General features: G+C 60.4%; 2 protein-coding genes across 2 annotated transcripts; both read right to left on the bottom strand.

The window, feature by feature from the left end:
- Window positions 1-4,675: 4,675 nt before the first annotated feature.
- PRF1 (perforin 1) lies at window positions 4,676-7,864 on the bottom strand. The gene is given in 3 exon segments (XM_065655267.1): window positions 4,676-5,446; window positions 5,449-6,374; window positions 7,329-7,864. Coding segments are annotated over 3 exon segments (2,157 nt in total). The 3' UTR covers window positions 4,676-4,751.
- A 1,194-nt stretch (window positions 7,865-9,058) lies between these two features.
- MYL11 (myosin light chain 11) lies at window positions 9,059-16,529 on the bottom strand. Its single transcript, XM_065655278.1, has 7 exons — window positions 16,436-16,529; window positions 14,494-14,583; window positions 12,513-12,588; window positions 11,535-11,639; window positions 11,340-11,418; window positions 10,139-10,187; window positions 9,059-9,860 (listed from the first exon to the last, which is right to left on the bottom strand). The coding sequence occupies exons 1-7, from the start codon at window positions 16,436-16,438 to the stop codon at window positions 9,756-9,758; spliced, it is 507 nt and encodes a 168-aa protein (XP_065511350.1). The 5' UTR covers window positions 16,439-16,529; the 3' UTR covers window positions 9,059-9,755.
- Window positions 16,530-19,679: the final 3,150 nt, after the last annotated feature.

Raw genomic sequence — 19,679 nt, 5'->3', positions numbered from 1 at the left:
TGGCTTCCAAAGACGGTCGGTGGCCAATGGTGGCTTTTGATGCTGGTTGCTGGCCAGTGGTGGCTTCCAAAGACGGTCGGTGGCCAGTGGTGGCTTCCAAGGCTGGTTGGTGGCCAACGGTGGCTTCCAAGGCCGGTTGGTGGCCAACGGTGGCTTCCAAGGCCGGTTGGTGGCCAACGGTGGCTTCCAAAGACGGTCGGTGGCCAACGGTGGCTTCCAAAGACGGTCGGTGGCCAACGGTGGCTTCCAAAGACGGTTGGTGGCCAACGGTGGCTTCCAAAGACGGTCGGTGGCCAACGGTGGTTTCCAAAGACGGTTGGTGGCCAATGGTGGCCTCTGAGGCCTGGTGGTGGCCAATGGTGGCTTCCAAGGCCTTTTGGTGGCCGGTGGCGGTTTCCGAGGCCTCTTGGTGGCCCTTGGTGGCCGCCGCGGCCATTGAGGGGTCACTGGTGGCCACCACGGCCGGTTCAGGGCCCGCGGTGGCCAACGGGGCCCCGGTGGGGGGGTCCGTGGGGGTGACCCCGGTGACCAGCAGGACACAGAGGGCGGTGGCCACACGGGCCGGGGGGCGGCCCCACGCGGCCATGGGGCGCGGGGACCTGTGGGGATGTGGGGGGACATGGGGGGCGTCGCCCGGGCGGGGTGACCCCGACACCCCCCCCGGATCGCACCCATGGGACCCCCAAGTCCCCACAGCACCCATGGGGCCCCCAAGTCCCCCCAGCACTCTTGGGTGCCCCATAATCCCCAACGGGACCCCCAAGTCCCCACAGCACCCATGAGACCCCCAGCGCCCTCGGGACCCCCAGCACCCATGGGTGCCCCATAACCCCCATGGGTGCCCCACAGCACCCATGGGACCCCCAAGTCCCTCTTGGGACCCCCAAGTTCCCACAGCACCCACAGGACCCCCATGGGACCCCCAGGTTTCCATTGGGACCCCCAAGTCCCCCCAGCACCCATGGGTGCCCCATAACCCCCATGGGACCCCCAAGTCCCTCTTGAGCCCCCCAAGTCCCCCCAGCACCCATGGGTGCCCCATAACCCCCATGGGACCCCCAAGTTCCCCCAGCACCCTTGGGACCCCCAGCACCCACGGGACCCCCAGCACCCTTGGGTGCCCCATAACCCCCATGGGACCCCCAAGTCCCTCTTGGCCCCCAAGTCCCCCCAGCACCCTTGGGTGCCCCATAACACCCATGGGTGCCCCACAGCACCCATGGGACCCCCAAGTCCTTCCTGAGCCCCCCAAGTCCCCCCAGCACCCACGGGACCCCCAGCACCCTTGGGTGCCCCATAACCCTCTTGGGACCCCCAAGTCCCCCCAGCACCCATGGGTGCCCCACAGCACCCATGGGACCCCCAGCACCCTTGGGTGCCACATAACCCCCATGGGACCCCCAAGTCCTTCCTGAGCCCCCCAAGTCCCCCCAGCACCCTTGGGTGCCCCATAACACCCATGGGTGCCCCACAGCACCCATGGGACGCCCAAGTCCCTCTTGAGCCCCCCAAGTCCCCCCAGCACCCTTGGGTGCCCCATAACCCCCTTGGGACCCCCAAGTCCCCCCAGCACCCATGGGTGCCCCACAGCACCCATGGGACCCCCAGCACCCTTGGGTGCCCCATAACCCCCATGGGACCCCCAAGTCCTTCCTGAGCCCCCCAAGTCCCCCCAGCACCCTTGGGTGCCCCATAACACCCATGGGTGCCCCACAGCACCCATGGGACCCCCAAGTCCTTCCTGAGCCCCCCAAGTCCCCACAGCACCCATGAGACCCCCCAGCACCCGTGGGTGCTCCATAACCCCCATGGGACCCCCAAGTCCCCCCAGCACCCATGGGTGCCCCCCAGCACCCATGGGACCCCCAGCACCCTTGGGTGCCCCATAACCCCCATGGGTGCCCCCCAGCACCCATGGGACCCCCAAGTCCTTCCTGAGCCCCCCAAGTCCCCCCAGCACCCATGGGACCCCCAGCACCCTCGGGCGCCCCACGGGACCCCCCGCCCGGTACCTGTGGGGCCGCGGCCGTTGAGCGGGGGAGGGCGCGGGAACGGGGACAGGAAGTGACGAGTGGGGCAGGCAGGAAGCTCCGCCCAGGGCGGGGCCCCTCCCACCACCCGCCGCGGTTTCGAGGGGCCCCAGAGAATTTAAGGCGATATCGGTGGTTTCGAGGACCCCCCCAAAAAATTTGGGGAGAGCCCATTGGTTTCAAGGGGCCCCCATAGATTTGGGGAAAACCTGGTGGTTTCAAGGACCCCCCAATAGATTTAAGGAGATATTGGTGGTTTCGAGGACCCCCCAATAGATTTGGGGTGACCCCGGTGGTTTCAAGGACCCCCCAATAGATTTAAGGAGATATTGGTGGTTTTGAGCACCCCCAAAAAATTTGGTGAGACCCCATTGGTTTTGAGGGACCCCCATAGATTTGGGGTGACCCTGGTGGTTTCAAGGGACCCCAATAAATTTGGGGAGACCTCATTGGTTTCAAGGGACCCCCAATAGATTTAAGGAGATATTGGTGGTTTCGAGGACCCCCAATAAATTTGGGGAGAGCCCATTGGTTTCAAGGGGCCCCCATAGATTTGGGGAAAACCTGGTGGTTTCAAGGACCCCCCAATAGATTTAAGGAGATATCGGTGTTTTCGAGGACCCCCAATAAATTTGGGGAGACCCCATTGGTTTCAAGGGGCCCCCATAAATTTGGGGCGACCCCGGTGGTTTCAAGGACCCCCATAGATTTAAGGAGATATTGGTGGTTTCGAGGACCCCCCAATAGATTTGGGGTGACCCCGGTGGTTTCAAGGACCCCCATAGATTTAAGGAGATATTGGTGGTTTCAAGCACCCCAAAAAAATTTGGGGAGACCCCGGTGGTTTCAAGGACCCCCATAGATTTAAGGAGATATCGGTGGTTTCGAGGACCCCCAATAAATTTGGGGAGAGCCCATTGGTTTCAAGGGGCCCCCATAGACTTAAGGAGATATTGGTGGTTTCGAGCACCCCCAAAAAATTTGGAGACACCCCATTGGTTTCAAAGACCCCCATAGATTTGGGGTGACCCCGGTGGTTTCAAGGACCTCCATAGATTTAAGGAGATATTGGTGGTTTCAAGGGACCCCAATAAATTTGGGGTGACCCCGGTGGTTTCAAGGACCCCCCAATAGATTTAAGGAGATATCGGTGGTTTCGAGGACCCCCCAAAAAATTTGGGGAGAGCCCATTGGTTTCAAGGGGCCCCCATAGATTTGGGGGGACCCCGGTGGTTTCAAGGACCCCCATAGATTTAAGGAGATATCGGTGGTTTCGAGGACCCCCAATAAATTTGGGGAGAGCCCATTGGTTTCAAGGGACCCTCCCAGTCCTCCCAGTCCCTCCATTTCAATCCCAGTTCCCCCCAGTTCCCTCCCAGTTCCCTCCCAGTCCCTCCCAGCTCCCCCATTTCAATCCCAGTTCCCTCCAGTTCCTCCCAGTTCCTTCCCAGTTCCCCCCAGTTCCCTCCCAGTCCCTTCCAGTTCCCCCCAGTTCCCCCCAGTTCCCTCCCAGTTCCCCCCAGTCCCTCCCAGTTCCCCCCCAGTCCCTTCCAGTTCCCCCCAGTTCCCCCCAGTTCCCCCCCAGTTCCCCCCAGTTCCCTCCCAGTTCCCCCCAGTTCCCCCCCAGTCCCTCCCAGTTCCCCCCAGTTCCCCCCAGTTCCCTCCCAGTCCCTCCCAGTTCCTCCCAGTCCCCCCAGTTCCCCCCAGTTCCCCCCAGTTCCCTCCCAGTTCCCCCATTTCAATCCCAGTTCCCCCCAGTCCCTCCCAGTCCCCCCCAGTTCCCCTCCAGTTCCCCCCAGTTCCCTCCCAGTCCCTCCCAGTTCCCTCCCAGTTCCCCCATTTCAATCCCAGTTCCCCCCAGTCCCTCCCAGTTCCCTCCCAGTCCCCCCCAGTTCCCCCCCAGTTCCCCTCAGTTCCCTCCCAGTCCCTCCCAGTTCCCTCCCAGTGCCTCCATTTCAATCCCAGTTCCTCCCAGTCCCTCTCAGTTCCCTCCCAGTCCCTTCCAGTTCCCCCCAGTTCCCCCCAGTCCCTCCCAGTTCCCCCCCAGTCCCTCCCAGTCCCTCCCAGTTCCCTCCCGGTTCCCCCCAGTTCCCTCCCAGTTCCCCCCAGTCCCTCCCAGTTCCCCCCAGTTCCCTCCCAGTTCCCCCCAGTCCCTCCCAGTTCCCCCCCAGTCCCTCCCAGTCCCTCCCAGTTCCCTCCCGGTTCCCCCCAGTTCCCTCCCGGTTCCCCCCAGTTCCCTCCCAGTCCCTCCCAGTCCCCCCCAGTTCCCTCCCAGTTCCCCCCAGTCCCTCCCAGTTCCCCCCCAGTTCCCCCCAGTTCCCTCCCAGTTCCCTCCCAGTTCCCCCCAGTTCCCCCCAGTTCCCTCCCAGTCCCTCCCAGTTCCCCCCCAGTTCCCCCCCAGTTCCCCCCAGTTCCCCCCCAGTTCCCCCCAGTCCCTCCCAGTTCCCCCATTTCAATCCCAGTTCCCCCCAGTTCCCCCCAGTCCCCCCCGGTTCCCTCCCAGTTCCCCCCCAGTCCCCCCCGGTTCCCTCCCAGTTCCCTCCCAGTTCCCCTATTTCAATCCCAGTTCCCCCCAGTTCCCCCCCAGTCCCCCCAGTACACCCCACGGCCACAGGTGCATGGAGAAGCCCTTTAATCCCATCATCCTTTGCGGCCGCGGCGGCGCCTCCTGGAGGCCGGGGGGGGGGGGCGGGCGGGGCCGGGGGGCGTCACGCCCGGAGCCTACGGGTCCGGGGGCGCCTCCCAGGGCCCCCAAAACGCCGCCGGGAGCTCCCCGAACGCGTCCGTGGGCTCCCCACGGTCCCCGACGTCCCCCCGCCGGCCGTTGAGCCCCGGGGGCCGCCAGGGGGCGCCGGGGCGCGGGGTGCCGGCGGCGTCGGCATCGTTGGCGTCGTCGGCATCGTTGTTGGCATCGTTGGCGTCGTCGGCATCGTCATCGTTGGCATTGTCATCGTTGGCATCGTCATCATTGTCATCGTCATCGTTGGCATCATTGGCATCGTTGGCATCGTCATCGTTGGCATTGTCATCGTTGGCATCATTGGCATCGTCATCGTTGGCATCGTCATCGTTGGCATTGTCATCGTTGGCATTGTCATCGTTGGCATCATTGGCATCGTCATCGTTGGCATCGTCATTGTTGGCATCATTGTCATCGTTGGCATTGTCATCGTTGGCATCGTTGGCATCGTCATCGTTGGCATCGTCATCATTGTCATCGTCATCGTTGGCATCGTCGTCATCGTCACCATCGTTATTTGGGTCGTCGGGCCAATCGGAGGCGTCCCGGAGCTCCCCGGGGGGTTGCGGGACGTAATCGTGACAATAGGGCCCCCCCAGAGCGGGTCCGCACGTCACCCCGTAACCGAATTCGAGGCGCCCGCCGCCGGGGAAGCAAACGGCGCCGCGCTCGCCCCCCCCAGCGCCGAGATGGGCGCCTCGCACGCCCCCAACAAGTCGTCGTCCCAGCCGTTGTCCTCGTCCCAAACCTCCAGCCTCAAGCGCGCGCCCGGCGCCAGCGCCACCGTCCCCAAATCCAAGGTGGCCGCCCAGCGCGGGCGCTGCTCGTTCCACGCCGTGCCCGTCCGCGCCTCCCGCCCCCCGAAAAACACCCGCACGTAGGCGTCCGTCCTCGAAAAGTGGTCCCCGCGCCACCCCCGGCCCCCCAGCACCGTCACCCGCAGGCGCGCCAGCCCCCGGCGCCGCGAGCAGGGGACGGCCGAGCAGCCGCCGCAGGGCCCAGCGGCGCTGCCGACGGCGTCGCCGCAGCTGCAGTTGAGGCGCAGGGCGGCGCGGGCGATGAAGTGGCCGACGGCCGCCCGCAGCGCGGCGCGGTGGGGGTCCCGCGGGCCCAGCGCGGCGTGGAGGGGCCGCACGTCGGCGCCCACCAGCCCCGGCCGGGCCGGGAGGCTGCGCAGCCAGGCGGCGCGGGCCTGGGGTTGGCCGTAGAGCAGGTCGCCGTCTTGCCGCCCGCCTTCCACCTCCACCAGCCGCTCGTCGTAGGCCTCGTGGAACGTGGCGTTGGCCTCGTTGCCCGCCCGCGCGCGGCGGCACGCGGCCGCCATGGCGGCGGCCCGGCCCGCGCCGGCGCCGGCCGTGATTTCGGCCGCCAGGCAGTCGGCCACCTCCTGGAGGCTGGAGCCCGTCATGGCGGCCCGGCAGGTGCGCACCGAGGTGACGGCGTCCAGGCGGCCCCCCAGGCGCGCCCCCCGGATGTAGTGCGTGCCGTAGGCGGCCAGGAGGGCGGCGTAGTCGGCAGCGGTGGCCGCGGTGAAGTTGGGCGGCAGGGAGCGGAGGGAGCGGAGGAAGTGGGGGGACGGGCGGGCGCGGGGGGAGATGGACGTCCTGCGGGGGAAAGGGGGGCCGGTTACGGCGGGGAGGAGGAGGATGAAGACGAAGACGAAGACGAAGACGAAGAGGAGATGATGAGGAAGATGGAGACGTTTGAGTAGCCGGCGGAGGTTTGGGATGAAGATGATGATGATCATGAGGAAGGAGAATGAACGTGGAGACGGAGCCGGAGACGATGGAGACGGAGAAGTCGGAGATGAAGGAGGTGGAGGAGGAGGATGAAGGTGAAGACAAGACGGAGAAGTTTGGGAAGATGGAGAAGCCAGAGATCCGGGATGGAGGTGAAGATGAGAAGATGGAGATGATAAGATGATGAAGATGGAGATGAAGATGGAGATATAAAGATAAAGATATAAAGATAAAGATATAAAGATAAACATATAAAGATATAAAGATATAAAGATATAAAGATAAAGATATAAAGATATAAAGATAAAGATGAAGATACAAAGAGAAAGAAAGATATAAAGAGAAAGACATAAAGAGAAAGACATAAAGATAAAAAGATAAAGATATAAAGATAAAGATATAAAGATAAAGATGAAGATGAGATAGAGATACAAAGAGAAAGAAAGATATAAAGAGAAAGAAATAAAGAGAAAGATATAAAGAAAGATATAGAGATAAAGATATAGAGATAAAGATATAGAGATAAAGATACAGAGATAAAGAAAGATATAGAGATAAAGATATAGAGATAAAGATATAGAGATAAAGAAAGATATAGACATAAAGATATAGAGATAAAGATATAGAGATAAAGATATAGAGATAAAGATATAGAGATAAAGAAATAGAGATAAAGATATAGAGATAAAGATATCGAGATAAAGATGGAGATGAAGAAGCAGATGAAGACCAAGACGAAGATGCAGAAGTTCAAGAAGACGGAGAAGCCAGGGGATGAAGACGATGAAGCCGAAGCCGCCGGGGACGCGCGGGCCTCACCAGTAGTGCGTGCAGCGCAGCCCCGTCCTGACGAACGCCACCGCGTCCTCCCGCCAGCGGCTGCGCCCGAACTCGGCCGCCCGCGACCTGGAGCCGGCCATGGTCACCGCGCCCCCCGCGCCCCCCGGCGCCACCTCCGCCCCCAGCCCCAGCCGCCACCCCGCCGCCACCTCCTCCCTGCCCCCCGCCACCGCCCCCAGCGCCCCCTGCCCCGCCAGCAGCAGCGCCCCCTGCTGGCAGCGCCGCCCCGCGCGCCACCCCCCGACCCCCCGCGGGAGGCGGAACCGCCGCCCCCCGGCCAAGGGGTTGGGGCAGAGGACGCAGGTGACGTCGCCGGCGACGTCGTCGGCAGCGTCGTCGACGTCGAGGACGCGGCCGGTGGTCGGGGACAAGGTGGTGACGTCCAGGCCCCAGCCCAGGATGGAGGCGCCGGGGACTTGGGGGGCGGCGCAGGCGGCGCCGCGGGCGCGGTGGCAGCCGGGGGCGGCGGGGGGACAGAGGGACAGGAGGGACAGGAGGACGAGCGTGGAGGGCATGGCCTGGGGAGAGAGGGGACGGTGGGGACGGTGCGGGGGATGTGGGGACAAGGGGACAATGGGACAAGGGGGATAATGGGGACAATGAGGACAAGGGGGATAATAGGGATAATGGGACAACGGGATAATGGGACAATGGGGATAATGGGGACAATGGGATAATGGGATAATGGGGACAATGGGGACAAGGGGGATAATGGGGATAATGGGACAATGGGGATAATGGGGACAATGGGATAATGGGATAATGGGGACAATGAGGACAAGGGGGATAATGGGGACAAGGGGGATAATGGGGATAATGGGACAATGGGGATAATGGGGACAATGGGATAATGGGATAATGGGGACAATGGGGACAAGGGGGATAATGGGGACAATGAGGACAAGGGGGACAATGTGACAATGGGGATAATGGGGACAAGGGGGATAATGGGGACAAGGGGGACAATGGGGATAATGGGGATAATGAGGACAATGGGGACAATGGGACAATGGGATAATGGGATAATGGGGACAATGAGGACAAGGGGGATAATGGGGACAAGGGGGATAATGGGGACAAGGGGGACAAGGGGGACAATGGGGGGACATTGGGGATATGGGGACAGGAGGACATGGGGGGACATGGGGACGTTGTGGGGACATCACAGGGACATTGGTGGACAGGGGGACATGGGGACATGGGGATGGGGACACAGGGACAGCAGTGGGGACATGGGGACAAGAGCATGTGGCTGGGGAGGGGACACACGGACGCAGGGGGACACATGGACACAGAGGGAGGGGGACAAGGGGGTCCCCAAACCACCCCCCGGACACCTGGGTCCTCCCCGGACGCCTGGGTCCCTCCGTACTCACCAGCGGCAGCGACACAAATGGGGACACTGGGGACACTGAGGGGGGACCTGTCACATCCTCCCCGACCCTGCGGCTTCACACCCCCCACGCCCGGACGCCTGGGTCCCCACCCCTCCCCCACCCATAAGGGACCCAGGCGTCCGGGCCCTTCCCCCCAGAAACCCCAGACACAGGATGTGGGGCAGCAATGGGGGGGGAGGGTGGGGGTTTGGGGGGACCCAGGCGTCCGGGAGCCAAAATTCACCCTGGGGACCCAGAAATCCAATATTGGGACCCCAAATATCCAGCCCAGGGACCCCAAAATGCACCCAAGTGACCCCAAAATCCAAGACATTTAAGTGCAAAAACCAGACGCTTTATTCCCAAAAAAAGGGGTTTTTTTGGGGGGGACACACAGAAGTTTGGGGGACCCAGGTGTTCGAGGGGACCTAGGTGTCCGGGGGAACCCAGGAGTTCGGGGCAGGGTGGGTTAAGGGACATAAATGGGGGGACCTGGGTAGACCTGGTGTCTCTGGGGGGACCCCGAGGTTTTTGGGGGGTTCCTGGGGTTTTGGGGGGGTCCCCAGGGTTTTGGGGGGGACCCAGGAGTTCAGGAGGGGACCCAGGAGTTCAGGGGTGGGGGGGTGGGCAAAGGAGGGGACACTGAGGCCGATGGGGGGGTCCTGGGTAGACCTGGTGGCCCTGGGCTGTTCCCGGGTAGACCAGGTCTCCCTGGGGGGACCCCGGGATTTTTGGGGCGTTCCCAGGGTTTAGGGGGATTTCCAGGATTTTTAGGGGCCCTGGGGGGACCCAGGGGTTTAGGGGGGGTCCCCAAGGTTTTGGGGGGACCCAGGAGTTCGGCTGGGGGAAGAAAATGACACTAATGGGGAGTCGTGGATAGACCTGGTGGCCCTGGGAGGGTCCTGGGTAGACCTGGTTTCCCTGGGGGGACCACGAAGTTTTGGGGGGGTCCCCCGGGTTTAGGGGGGTCCCTTGGATTTTGGGGGGTCCCCGAGGGGACCCAGGCGTCCGGGGGGGTTTAGAGGTGCCCTCATTCTCCTTCTTTGTCCTCGCCGTGCGTGATGACGTAGCAGATGTTCTTGTAGTCGACGTTGCCGGCTACGTCGGGGGGAAACGCCGCCCACATGTTCTTGATCTGGGGGGGGGGGGGGACACCCCAAAAATAAATCACTCAGGGGACCCCAAAATACAGGGGAGGCCGAAAAATTCCCTGGGGGGGGGTTTTGGGCGGGGTTTGGGGTCCCCAGGTGGGGATTTTGGGGTCACCAAGGGGGTTTTGGGGGGGTCCTGAGGGGGGTTTTGGGGTTATTTGGGGGGTTCTGGGGGAGGTTTTGGGGTCCCCATGGGGGATTTTGGGGGGTTTTGAGGGACAGTTTTGGGGTGACTTGGGGGTTTTTTGGGGGGGTCTCTCACCTCCTCGGGGGTGAACCGGTCACACTGGGTGGTCAGAAGCTCCTCCAGGCTGGGGGGGGACACAGAGAGTGACCCCGATGTCCCCACGTCCCCCCAGTGGCCCCTGTGTCCCCAATGGCCCCACGGCCCCAAACTCTCCCCATGTCCCCCCATATGGCCCCATGTCCCCATGACATCCAATATCCCAATGTCCCCCCATATCCCCCATTGTCCCCATGTCCCCAACATGCCCCCACACCCCCCATATCCCCTAATGTCCCCCCATATCCCAAATGTCCCCATTGTCCCCATGTCCCCCCATTGTCCCCATGTCCCCAATGTACCCAACACGTCCCCACATCCCCCCATATCCTCTAATGTCCCCATGTCCCCCAATATCCCAAATGTCCCAATTGTCCCCATGTCCCCCCAGTGGCCCCTGTGTCCCCATTGTCCCCACGGCCCCAAACTCTCCCCATGTCCCCCCATATCCCAATATCCCCAATATCCCCAATGTCCCCATGTTCTCCCATTGTCCCCATGACCCCAATGTCCCCAACATGTCCCCACATCCCCCCATATCCCCCAATGCCCCCATGTCCCCAAGTGTCCCCAATGTCCCCATCTCTCCCAATGTCCCCATGTCCCCCCATTGTCCCCATTGTCCCCGTGTCCCCCCATGTCCCCACAATATCCCATTGTCCCCATGTCCCCCATGTCCCCATTCTCCCCATGTCCCCCAATGTCCCCTTGTCCCCATTGTTCCCATGTCCCCCCATTGTCCCCATGTCCCCCCAATGTCCCCATGTCCCCCCATGTCTCCATTGTCCCCGCAATATCCCAATGTCCCCATGTCCCCCCATAGTCCCCATGTCCCCCATGTCCCCATTGTCCCCCATGTCCCCCCATTGTCCCCATGTCCCCCCAATGTCCCCATGTCCCCCCATGTCTCCATTGTCCCCGCAATATCCCAATGTCCCCATGTCCCCCCATAGTCCCCATGTCCCCCATGTCCCCCATGTCCCCCCATTGTCCCCATGTCCCCATTGTTCCCCATGTCCTCGCATTGTCCCCATTGCCCCCATGTCCCCCCATTGTCCCCATTGCCCCCATGTCCCCCCATTGTCCCCATGTCCCCCATGTCCTCATTGTCCCCCATGTCCCCCCATTGCCCCCACGTCCCCCCATTGTCCCCACGTCCCCCCGCCGTCCCCGCACTCACAAACTCTTCTTGATGGACCCCTTCCCATCGGGATCCAGCACCTTAAACGCCCCCATGATCACGTCCTCGGGGTCGGCGCCTGTTTTTTGGGGGGGGGGGACGACCCACACGTCACCTTGAGGGGGGGGTGTCCCCAAGGTCAAGGGCATTGGGGGGGGGGGGAACCCCCCAATTACAAAAGGGCCCGATCCTGACCCTTCAGCTTCTCGCCGAACATGGTGAGGAACACGGTGAAGTTGATGGGGCCGCTCGCCTCCTTGATCATGGCGTCCAGCTCCTCGTTCTTCACGTTCAGCCGGCCTATCAGAGCGCGGGGGCGGGGCTAAGGGAGGGGGCCACGCCCACTTCGCCCCCAAGCCCCGCCCCTTTGTGAGAAACCCCGCCCCTTTAACCCCCTCCCCAAAAATCCCCTTCCAAGGGTCTTGAATTGGCGCTGAGGCCACGCCCCCTGTTCTCAAGCCACGCCCCCTGTTCTCCAGCCACGCCCCTTCACTATAAGCTGCTAAGCCACGCCCCCTTGGCATAAGCCACGCCCCCTTTGACCCCCTCCCCGTTTAATCTATTGGCTCTGGAGGCCACGCCCCCAAGGCTGAGGCCACGCCCCCTGCTCTTGAGGCCACGCCCCCTGCTCTTGAGGCCACGCCCCCTCCCCGGATTGGGGGGAACTGGGGGGATTTGGGGGGAATTGGGGGAAATTTGGGACAAATAGGGGGGAATTTGGGGGAGATTTGGGGAACTGGGGGAAAATTGGGGGGATTGGGGGAAATATGGGGGAATTGGGGGGGAGAATTGGGGGGGAATTGTGGGGGAATTTGGGAGGAAATTTGGGGGAGAAATTTGGGGGAGAAATTTGGGGGGGGAGAAATTTGGGGGGGGAGAAACTCGAGAACCAGGCGAATACGGGAGAGATTTGCGGGGAATTTGGGGCCAATCGGGTGGGATTTCGGGACCCCCCCCCTTCCCCATTGGCCCCGCCCCACCTCCCTCAAGCCCCGCCCCCTCAAGCCCCGCCCACCCTCTAAGCCCCTCCCACCACCCTCCCCTCATTCACCCCTATGGCCCCGCAGACCCTTCCCCTCTGGCCCCGCCCCCCCGAGGCCACGCCCCCGGCCCCGCCCATTAAGGCCCCGCCCCCCGAGGCCACGCCCCCTCCCCTAAGCCACGCCCCCCTACCCATGGCAGCAAAAGTCTCCCTGAGATCATCCTTGTCAATGATGCCGTCGCGGTTCTGGTCGATGACCGTAAAGGCCTGTAGGGGGCGCTGGGGGTCGCAAGGGATCACGGGAAGGGGCCACGCCCACCCCCTCCCCTCCCCCACCCCCCCACCCCCCGCCCCTCCCCCCCTCCCCCCCCCCGCCCCCTCCCCCCACCCTTCAAGGAGACACTTGATCCCCGCGACAGGTGCTCTGAAGGACCCAGGCGTCCGGGGGAAAGGACCCAGGCGTCCGAGAAAAGGACCCAGGCGTCCGGGTGACACCACCACCCCCACCCTCCCAAAAAGGGACCCAGGCATCCGAGAAAAAGGACCCAGGCGTCCGGGGTGACACCACCCCCCCACTACCTGAAAAGGGACCCAGGCATCCGAGAAAAGGACCCAGGCGTCCGGGTGACACCACCACCCCCACCCTCTCAAAAAGGGACCCAGGCATCCGAGAAAAGGACCCAGGCGTCCGGGGTGACCTCCCCCCAAGAAAAGGGACCCAGGCGTCCGGGTTTTCCACCCCACCCCATAAAAGGGGACCCAGGCGTCCGGGGACCAATTCAAAAAAGGGACCCAGGCGTCCGGGGTGACCTCCCTAAAAAGGGACCCAGGCGTCCGGGGTGACCTCCCCCCCAAAAATAGGGACCCAGGCGTCCGGGGGCTGAACCGAAAAAGGGACCCAGGCATCCGGGGGTGCCCCCCATCCCCCCCAAAAGGGACCCAGGTGTCCGGGGAGGAGCTGAAAAAGGGACCCAGGCGTCCGGGAAGGGACCCAGGCATCCGGGGGTGCCCCCCTTTCCCCCCCAAAAGGGACCCAGGCATCCGGGGGTGCCCCCCTTTCCCCCCCAAAAGGGACCCAGGCGTCCGGGGGTGCCCCTTATCTCCCCCCAAAAGGGACCCAGGCGTCCGGGGGTGCCCCCCTTCCCCCCCAAAAGGGACCCAGGCATCCGGGGAGAGATCTGAAAAAGGGACCCAGGCGTCCGGGAGTGCCCCTTATCTCCCCCAAAAAGGGACCCAGGTGTCCGGGAAGGGACCCAGGCGTCCGGGGGTGCCCCTTATCTCCCCCAAAAAGGGACCCAGGCGTCCGGGGGTGCCCCTTATCTCCCCCAAAAAGGGACCCAGGCGTCCGGGGGTGCCCCTTATCTCCCCCAAAAAGGGACCCAGGCGTCCGGGGGTGCCCCCCTTTCCCCCCAAAAGGGACCCAGGCGTCCGGGGAGAGATCTGAAAAAGGGACCCAGGCGTCCGGGAGTGCCCCTTATCTCCCCCAAAAAGGGACCCAGGTGTCCGGGGGTGCCCCCCTTTCCCCCCAAAAAGGGACCCAGGCATCCGGGGAGAGATCTGAAAAAGGGACCCAGGCGTCCGGGAAGGGACCCAGGCGTCCGGGGGTGCCCTTTATCTCCCCCAAAAAGGGACCCAGGCGTCCGGGAAGGGACCCAGGCGTCCGGGAGTGCCCCCCTTTCCCCCCAAAAAGGGACCCAGGCGTCCAGGGGTGCCCCCCTTTCCCCCCCAAAAGGGACCCAGGCATCCGGGGAGAGATCTGAAAAAGGGACCCAGGCGTCCGGGAAGGGACCCAGGCGTCCGGGGGTGCCCTTTATCTCCCCCAAAAAGGGACCCAGGCGTCCGGGAAGGGACCCAGGCGTCTGGGGGTGCCCCCCTTTCCCCCCCAAAAGGGACCCAGGCGTCCGGGGAGGGGCTCTGAAAAAGGGACCCAGGCGTCCGGGAAGGGACCCAGGCGTCCGGGGGTGCCCCTTATCTCCCCCAAAAAGGGACCCAGGCGTCCGGGAAGGGACCCAGGCGTCCGGGGGTGCCCCCCTTTCCCCCCCAAAAGGGACCCAGGCGTCCGGGGAGGGGCTCTGAAAAAGGGACCCAGGCGTCCGGGAAGGGACCCAGGCGTCCGGGGGTGCCCCTTATCTCCCCCAAAAAGGGACCCAGGCGTCCGGGGGTGCCCCCCACCTCCTTGAACTCCTGGATCTGGGTCTGGTCGAACATGGAGAAGACGTTGGAACTGCCCTCGGCCGCGCGGCGCTTCGCCTTCTTGGGGGCCTGGGGGCCAGAAATGGGGGTCAGGGGGGATTTGGGGGGTCCCTGAGGTTCCTTATGGGGTTTGGGGGGGATTTGGGGGGTCTGGGGGGGGTTAGAGGTGGAATTTGGGGGGATTTGGGGGGTCCCTGAGGTTCCTTATGGGGTTTGGGGGGGGGGATTAGGGGAGATTTTGGGGTCCCAGGGGTTTTGGGGAAGTTTTTTGGGGTCCCAAAGGGGGAAAATTTGGGGGATTTTGGGGTCCCAAAGGGGGATTTTAGGGGTCCCAGGGATGGATATTGGGGGGAAATTTGGGGGTCCCAGGGGGTTAATTTTGGGGGTCCAAGGGGTTAATTTTGGGGTCCCAAGGGGTAATTTTGGGGGTCCAGGGGGGTTAATTTTGGGGGTCCCAGAGGGTTAATTTTGGGGGTCCCATAGTGTTAATTTTGGGGGTCAAAGGGGTTAATTTTGGGGTCCCAGGGGGGTTAGTTTTGGGGGTCAAAGGGGTTAATTTTGGGGTCCCAAGGGTTAATTTTGGGGGTCCCAAGGGTTAATTTTGGGGGTCCAGGGGGGTTAATTTTGGGGTCCCAGGGGGGTTAATTTTGGGGTCCCAAGGGGTTAATTTTGGGGGTCCCAGGGGGGTTAATTTTGGGGTCACATAGTGTTAATTTTGGGGGTCCCAAGCGGTTAATTCTGGGGTCCCAAGGGTTAATTTTGGGCGTCCCATAGTGTTAATTTTGGGGGTCAAAGGGGTTAATTTTGGGGTCCCAAGGGGTAATTGTGGGGGTCCAAGGGGTTAATTTTGGGGGTCCAGGGGGGTTAATTTTGGGGTCTCAGGGGGGTTAATTTTGGGGGTCCCATAGTGTTAATTTTGGGGTCCCAAGGGTTAATTTTGAGGGTCCCGGAGGGTTAATTTGGGGGGTCCCATAGTGTTAATTTTGGGGTCCCAAGGGGTTAATTTTGGGGGTCCCGGAGGGTTAATTTTGGGGGTCCCATAGTGTTAATTTTGGGGGTCCCATAGTGTTAATTTTGGGGTCCCAAGGGGTAATTTTGGGGTCCCAAGGGGGTTAATTTTGGGGGTCCCACAGTGTTAATTTTGGGGGTCCCACAGTGTTAATTTTGGGGGTCCAAGGGGTTAATTTTGGGGTCCCAGGGGGGTTAATTTTGGGGTCCCATAGTGTTAATTTTGGGGGTCCAAGGGGTTAATTTTGGGGGTCCAAGGGGGGTTAATTTTGGGGTCCCAAGGGGTTAATTTTGGGGGTCCAAGGGGTTAATTTTGGGGTCCCAAGGGGTTAATTTTGGGGTCCCAAGGGGTAATTTTGGGGGTCCAAGGGTTAATTTTGGGGTCCCAGGGGGGGTAATTTTGGGGGTCCCATAGCGTTAATTTTGGGGGTCCCGGAGGGTTAATTTTGGGGGTCCCGGAGGGTTAATTTTGGGGGTCTAAGGGGTTAATTTTGGGGGTCCAAGGGGGTTAATTTTGGGGTCCCAGGGGGGGTAATTTTGGGGGTCCCATAGTGTTAATTTTGGGGGTCAAAGGGGTTAATTTTGGGGGTCCCAAGGGGTTAATTTTGGGGTCCCAGGGGGGTAATTTTGGGGGTCCCGGAGGGGTTAATTTTGGGGTCCCAAGGGGTAATTTTGGGGGTCCAGGGGGGTTAATTTTGGGGGTCCCGGAGGGTTAATTTTGGGGGTCCAAGGGGTTAATTTTGGGGTCCCAGGGGGTAATTGTGGGGGTCCAAGGGGTTAATTTTGGGGGTCCAAGGGGGGTTAATTTTGGGGTCCCAGGGGGGTTGGTTTTGGGGGTCCAAGGGGGTTAATTGTGGGGTCCCAAGGGGTAATTTTGGGGTCCCAGGGGGGTTAATTGTGGGGTCCCCCTCACCATGGCCGCTCTCGGGGTCTCGGGGGCTCCGGCCCCTCCCGGGGGTTTTAAAGCCCCAATTTGGGGGGGGGGGGGAGGGGAAGGGCCCAAAATAACCAACCCCGCTCGGCCCCGCCCACAAACCCCCCCGGACGCCTGGGTCCCTCCCGAACTCCTGGGTCCCCCTCCCGAATTCCTGGGTCCCTCCCGGACGCCTGGGTCCCTCCCCGCACTCTTGGGTCCCCCCCCGAACTCCTGGGTCCCTCCCGAACTCCTGGGTCCCTCCCGAACTCCTGGGTCCCTCCCGGACTCCTGGGTCCCTCCCGGACTCCTGGGTCCCTCCCGGACTCCTGGGTCCCCCCCCCGAACTCCTGGGTCCCTCCCGAACTCCTGGGTCCCCCCCCGGACGCCTGGGTCCCTCCCGAATTCTTAAGTCCCCCCCCCGCACTCCTGGGTCCCCCCCCGCACTCCTGGGTCCCTCCCGAATTCCTGGGTCCCCCCCTGGGTGCCCTTATCGGGACAAGTGGGTAAAAATAGCGCTCGGACGCCTGGGTCCCCTCCCCCCGAACTCCTGGGTCCCCTCCCGGACGCCTGGGTTCCTTCTGCCCCACCCCCCCCTCCTTGCACCTGCCACCTTCTCCCGCCCCTCCCCCACTCGGAGGGGACCCAGGCGTCCGGGAGGGACCCAGGAGTCCGGGAGGGACCCAGGAGTTCGGGAGGGACCCAGGCGTCCGGGAGGGGACCCAGGCGTCCGGGAGGGGACCCAGGAGTTCGGGGGAGGGGACCCAGGAGTTCGGGGGAGGGGGACCCAGGAGTTCGGGGGAGGGGACCCAGGAGTTCGGGGAGGGGACCCAGGAGTTCGGGGAGGGGACCCAGGAGTTCGGGAGGGACCCAGGAGTTCGGGGGAGGGGACCCAGGCGTCCGGGGAGGGGACCCAGGAGTTCGGGAGGGGACCCAGGCGTCCGGGAGGGGACCCAGGAGTTCGGGGGAGGGGGACCCAGGAGTTCGGGAGGGACCCAGGCGTCCGGGAGGGACCCAGGAGTTCGGGAGGGACCCAGGCGTCCGGGAGGGACCCAGGAGTTCGGGGAGGGGACCCAGGAGTCCGGGAAGGACCCAGGCGTCCGAGCGCTATTTTTACCCCCTTGTCCCGATATGGGCCCCAATTTGGGGGGTTAAATAATTAATAACTTGCGTCATTAACCCCGTATCTGCCGTTATTAACCCCAATCTCTCACTGTTATCCTCACGTTGCCATTATTATTGCAAAATCTCCCGTTATTATTCCCAAATTTCCCATTATTACCCCAAATTTTTCATTATTACCCCAATATTCCCGTTATTATTCTAACCTTTCCCATTATTTCCCCATTTCTTTTCAATTTTCCCCAATATTTCCCCATTAATTTTCATTTTTCCCCCATTAGTTTTCAAATTTCCCCCAATTTCCCCCCCATTTTCAAATTTCCCCCAATTTCCCCCATTAATTTTCAAATTTCCCCCAATTTTCCCCCATTAATTTTCAAATTTCCCCCATTTCTTCTCAATTTTCCTCCAAGTTTCCCCCAATTTCCCCATTTCTTCTCAAATTTCCCCCAATTTCCCCCATTAATTTTCAAATTTCCCCCAATTTTCCCCATTAATTTTCAATTTCCCCCAATAATTTTCAAATTTCCCCCAATTTCCCCCATTAATTTTCAATTTTCCCCCAGTTTTCCCCATTAATTTTCAATTTCCCCCAATAATTTTCAAATTTCCCCCAATTTCCCCCAATAATTTTCAAATTTCCCCCAATTTTCCCCATTAATTTTCAAATTTCCCCCATTAATTTTCAAATTTCCCCCAATTTCCCCCATTAATTCTCAAATTTCCCCGAATTTCCCCCCATTAATTTTCAAATTTCCCCCAATTTTCCCCATTTATTTTCAAATTTCCGCCAATAATTTTCAAATTTCCCCCAATTTCCCCCATTAATTCTCAAATTTCCCCGAATTTCCCCCCATTAATTCTCAAATTTCCCCCAATTTTCCCCATTAATTCTCAAATTTCCCCCAATTTCCCCCATTAATTCTCAAATTTCCCCCAATTTCCCCCATTAATTCTCAAATTTCCCCCAATTTCCCCCATTTCTTCTCAAATTTCCCCCAATTTTCCCCATTTCTTCTCAAATTTCCCCCAATTTTCCCCATTTCTTCTCAAATTTCCCCCGTTTCTTCTCAAATTTTCCCCATTTCTTCTCAAATTTCCCCCAATTTTCCCCATTTCTTCTCAAATTTTCCCCGTTTCTTCTCAAATTTTCCCCATTTCTTCTCAAATTTCCCCCAATTTTCCCCATTTCTTCTCAAATTTCCCCCAATAATTTTCAAATTTCCCCCAATTTCCCCCATTTATTTTCAAATTTCCCCCAATAATTTTCAAATTTCCCCCAATTTCCCCCATTAATTCTCAAATTTCCCCCAATTTCCCCCATTAATTCTCAAATTTCCCCGAATTTCCCCCCATTAATTCTCAAATTTCCCCCAATTCCCCCATTAATTCTCAAATTTCCCCCAATTTCCCCCATTAATTCTCAAATTTCCCCGAATTTCCCCCCATTAATTCTCAAATTTCCCCCAATTCCCCCATTAATTCTCAAATTTCCCCCAATTTCCCCCATTTCTTCTCAAATTTCCCCCAATTTTCCCCATTTCTTCTCAAATTTTCCCCGTTTCTTCTCAAATTTTCCCCATTTCTTCTCAAATTTCCCCCAATTTTCCCCATTTCTTCTCAAATTTCCCCCAATTTTCCCCATTTCTCCTCAAATTTCCCCCATTTCTCCTCAAATTTCCCCCAATTTCCCCCATTTCTCCTCAAATTTCCCCCAATTTTCCCCATTTCTTCTCAATTTTCCCCCAATTTTCCCCCTTAATTTTCAATTTCCCCAAATTTCCCCATTCCTTCCCCATTTCCCCCAACATCTCCCCATGAATTTTCATTTTTTCCCCATTTCTTCTCAATTCTCCCCAATTTCCCCCGTTAATTTTCATCCCCCCCCAATTCTCTTTCGGTTCGTTCCTTTTTCCCCCTTTTCCCCATCATTCCCCCTCCCCCCCCCCGCCTCCCCACCAGATTTTGGGGCGAAATGCCGCCAATTCGGGCCGGAATCGCCGCAATTTGGGGCAAAACCGGCGAGAATTGGGAAATAAAGGCGCCTGAGGCGGCGCCACTTCCGGGTTCTTCCCGCCGCCCCGGGCCGGAAGGGGAAGTCACGTGAGCCGGGGGGGGGCGG

The sequence above is a fragment of the Caloenas nicobarica genome, chromosome 38 (genome assembly GCF_036013445.1).
Source record: "Caloenas nicobarica isolate bCalNic1 chromosome 38, bCalNic1.hap1, whole genome shotgun sequence".
In the NCBI taxonomy this organism is placed as follows: Eukaryota; Metazoa; Chordata; class Aves; order Columbiformes; family Columbidae; genus Caloenas; species Caloenas nicobarica.
The sequence above is the reverse complement of the archived record's forward strand: the minus strand, read 5'-3'. Positions and strand labels throughout refer to the sequence as shown.

Coding starts and splice junctions, on each gene's coding strand:
- MYL11 (XM_065655278.1), bottom strand. Junction 12,589..14,493: donor AGATCCAGGAGTTCAAGGAG/GTGGGGGGCACC, acceptor CGCCCCCTACAG/GCCTTTACGGTCATCGACCA. Junction 10,188..11,339: donor GGGTCCATCAAGAAGAGTTT/GTGAGTGCGGGG, acceptor GTCCCCCCCCAG/CCTGGAGGAGCTTCTGACCA.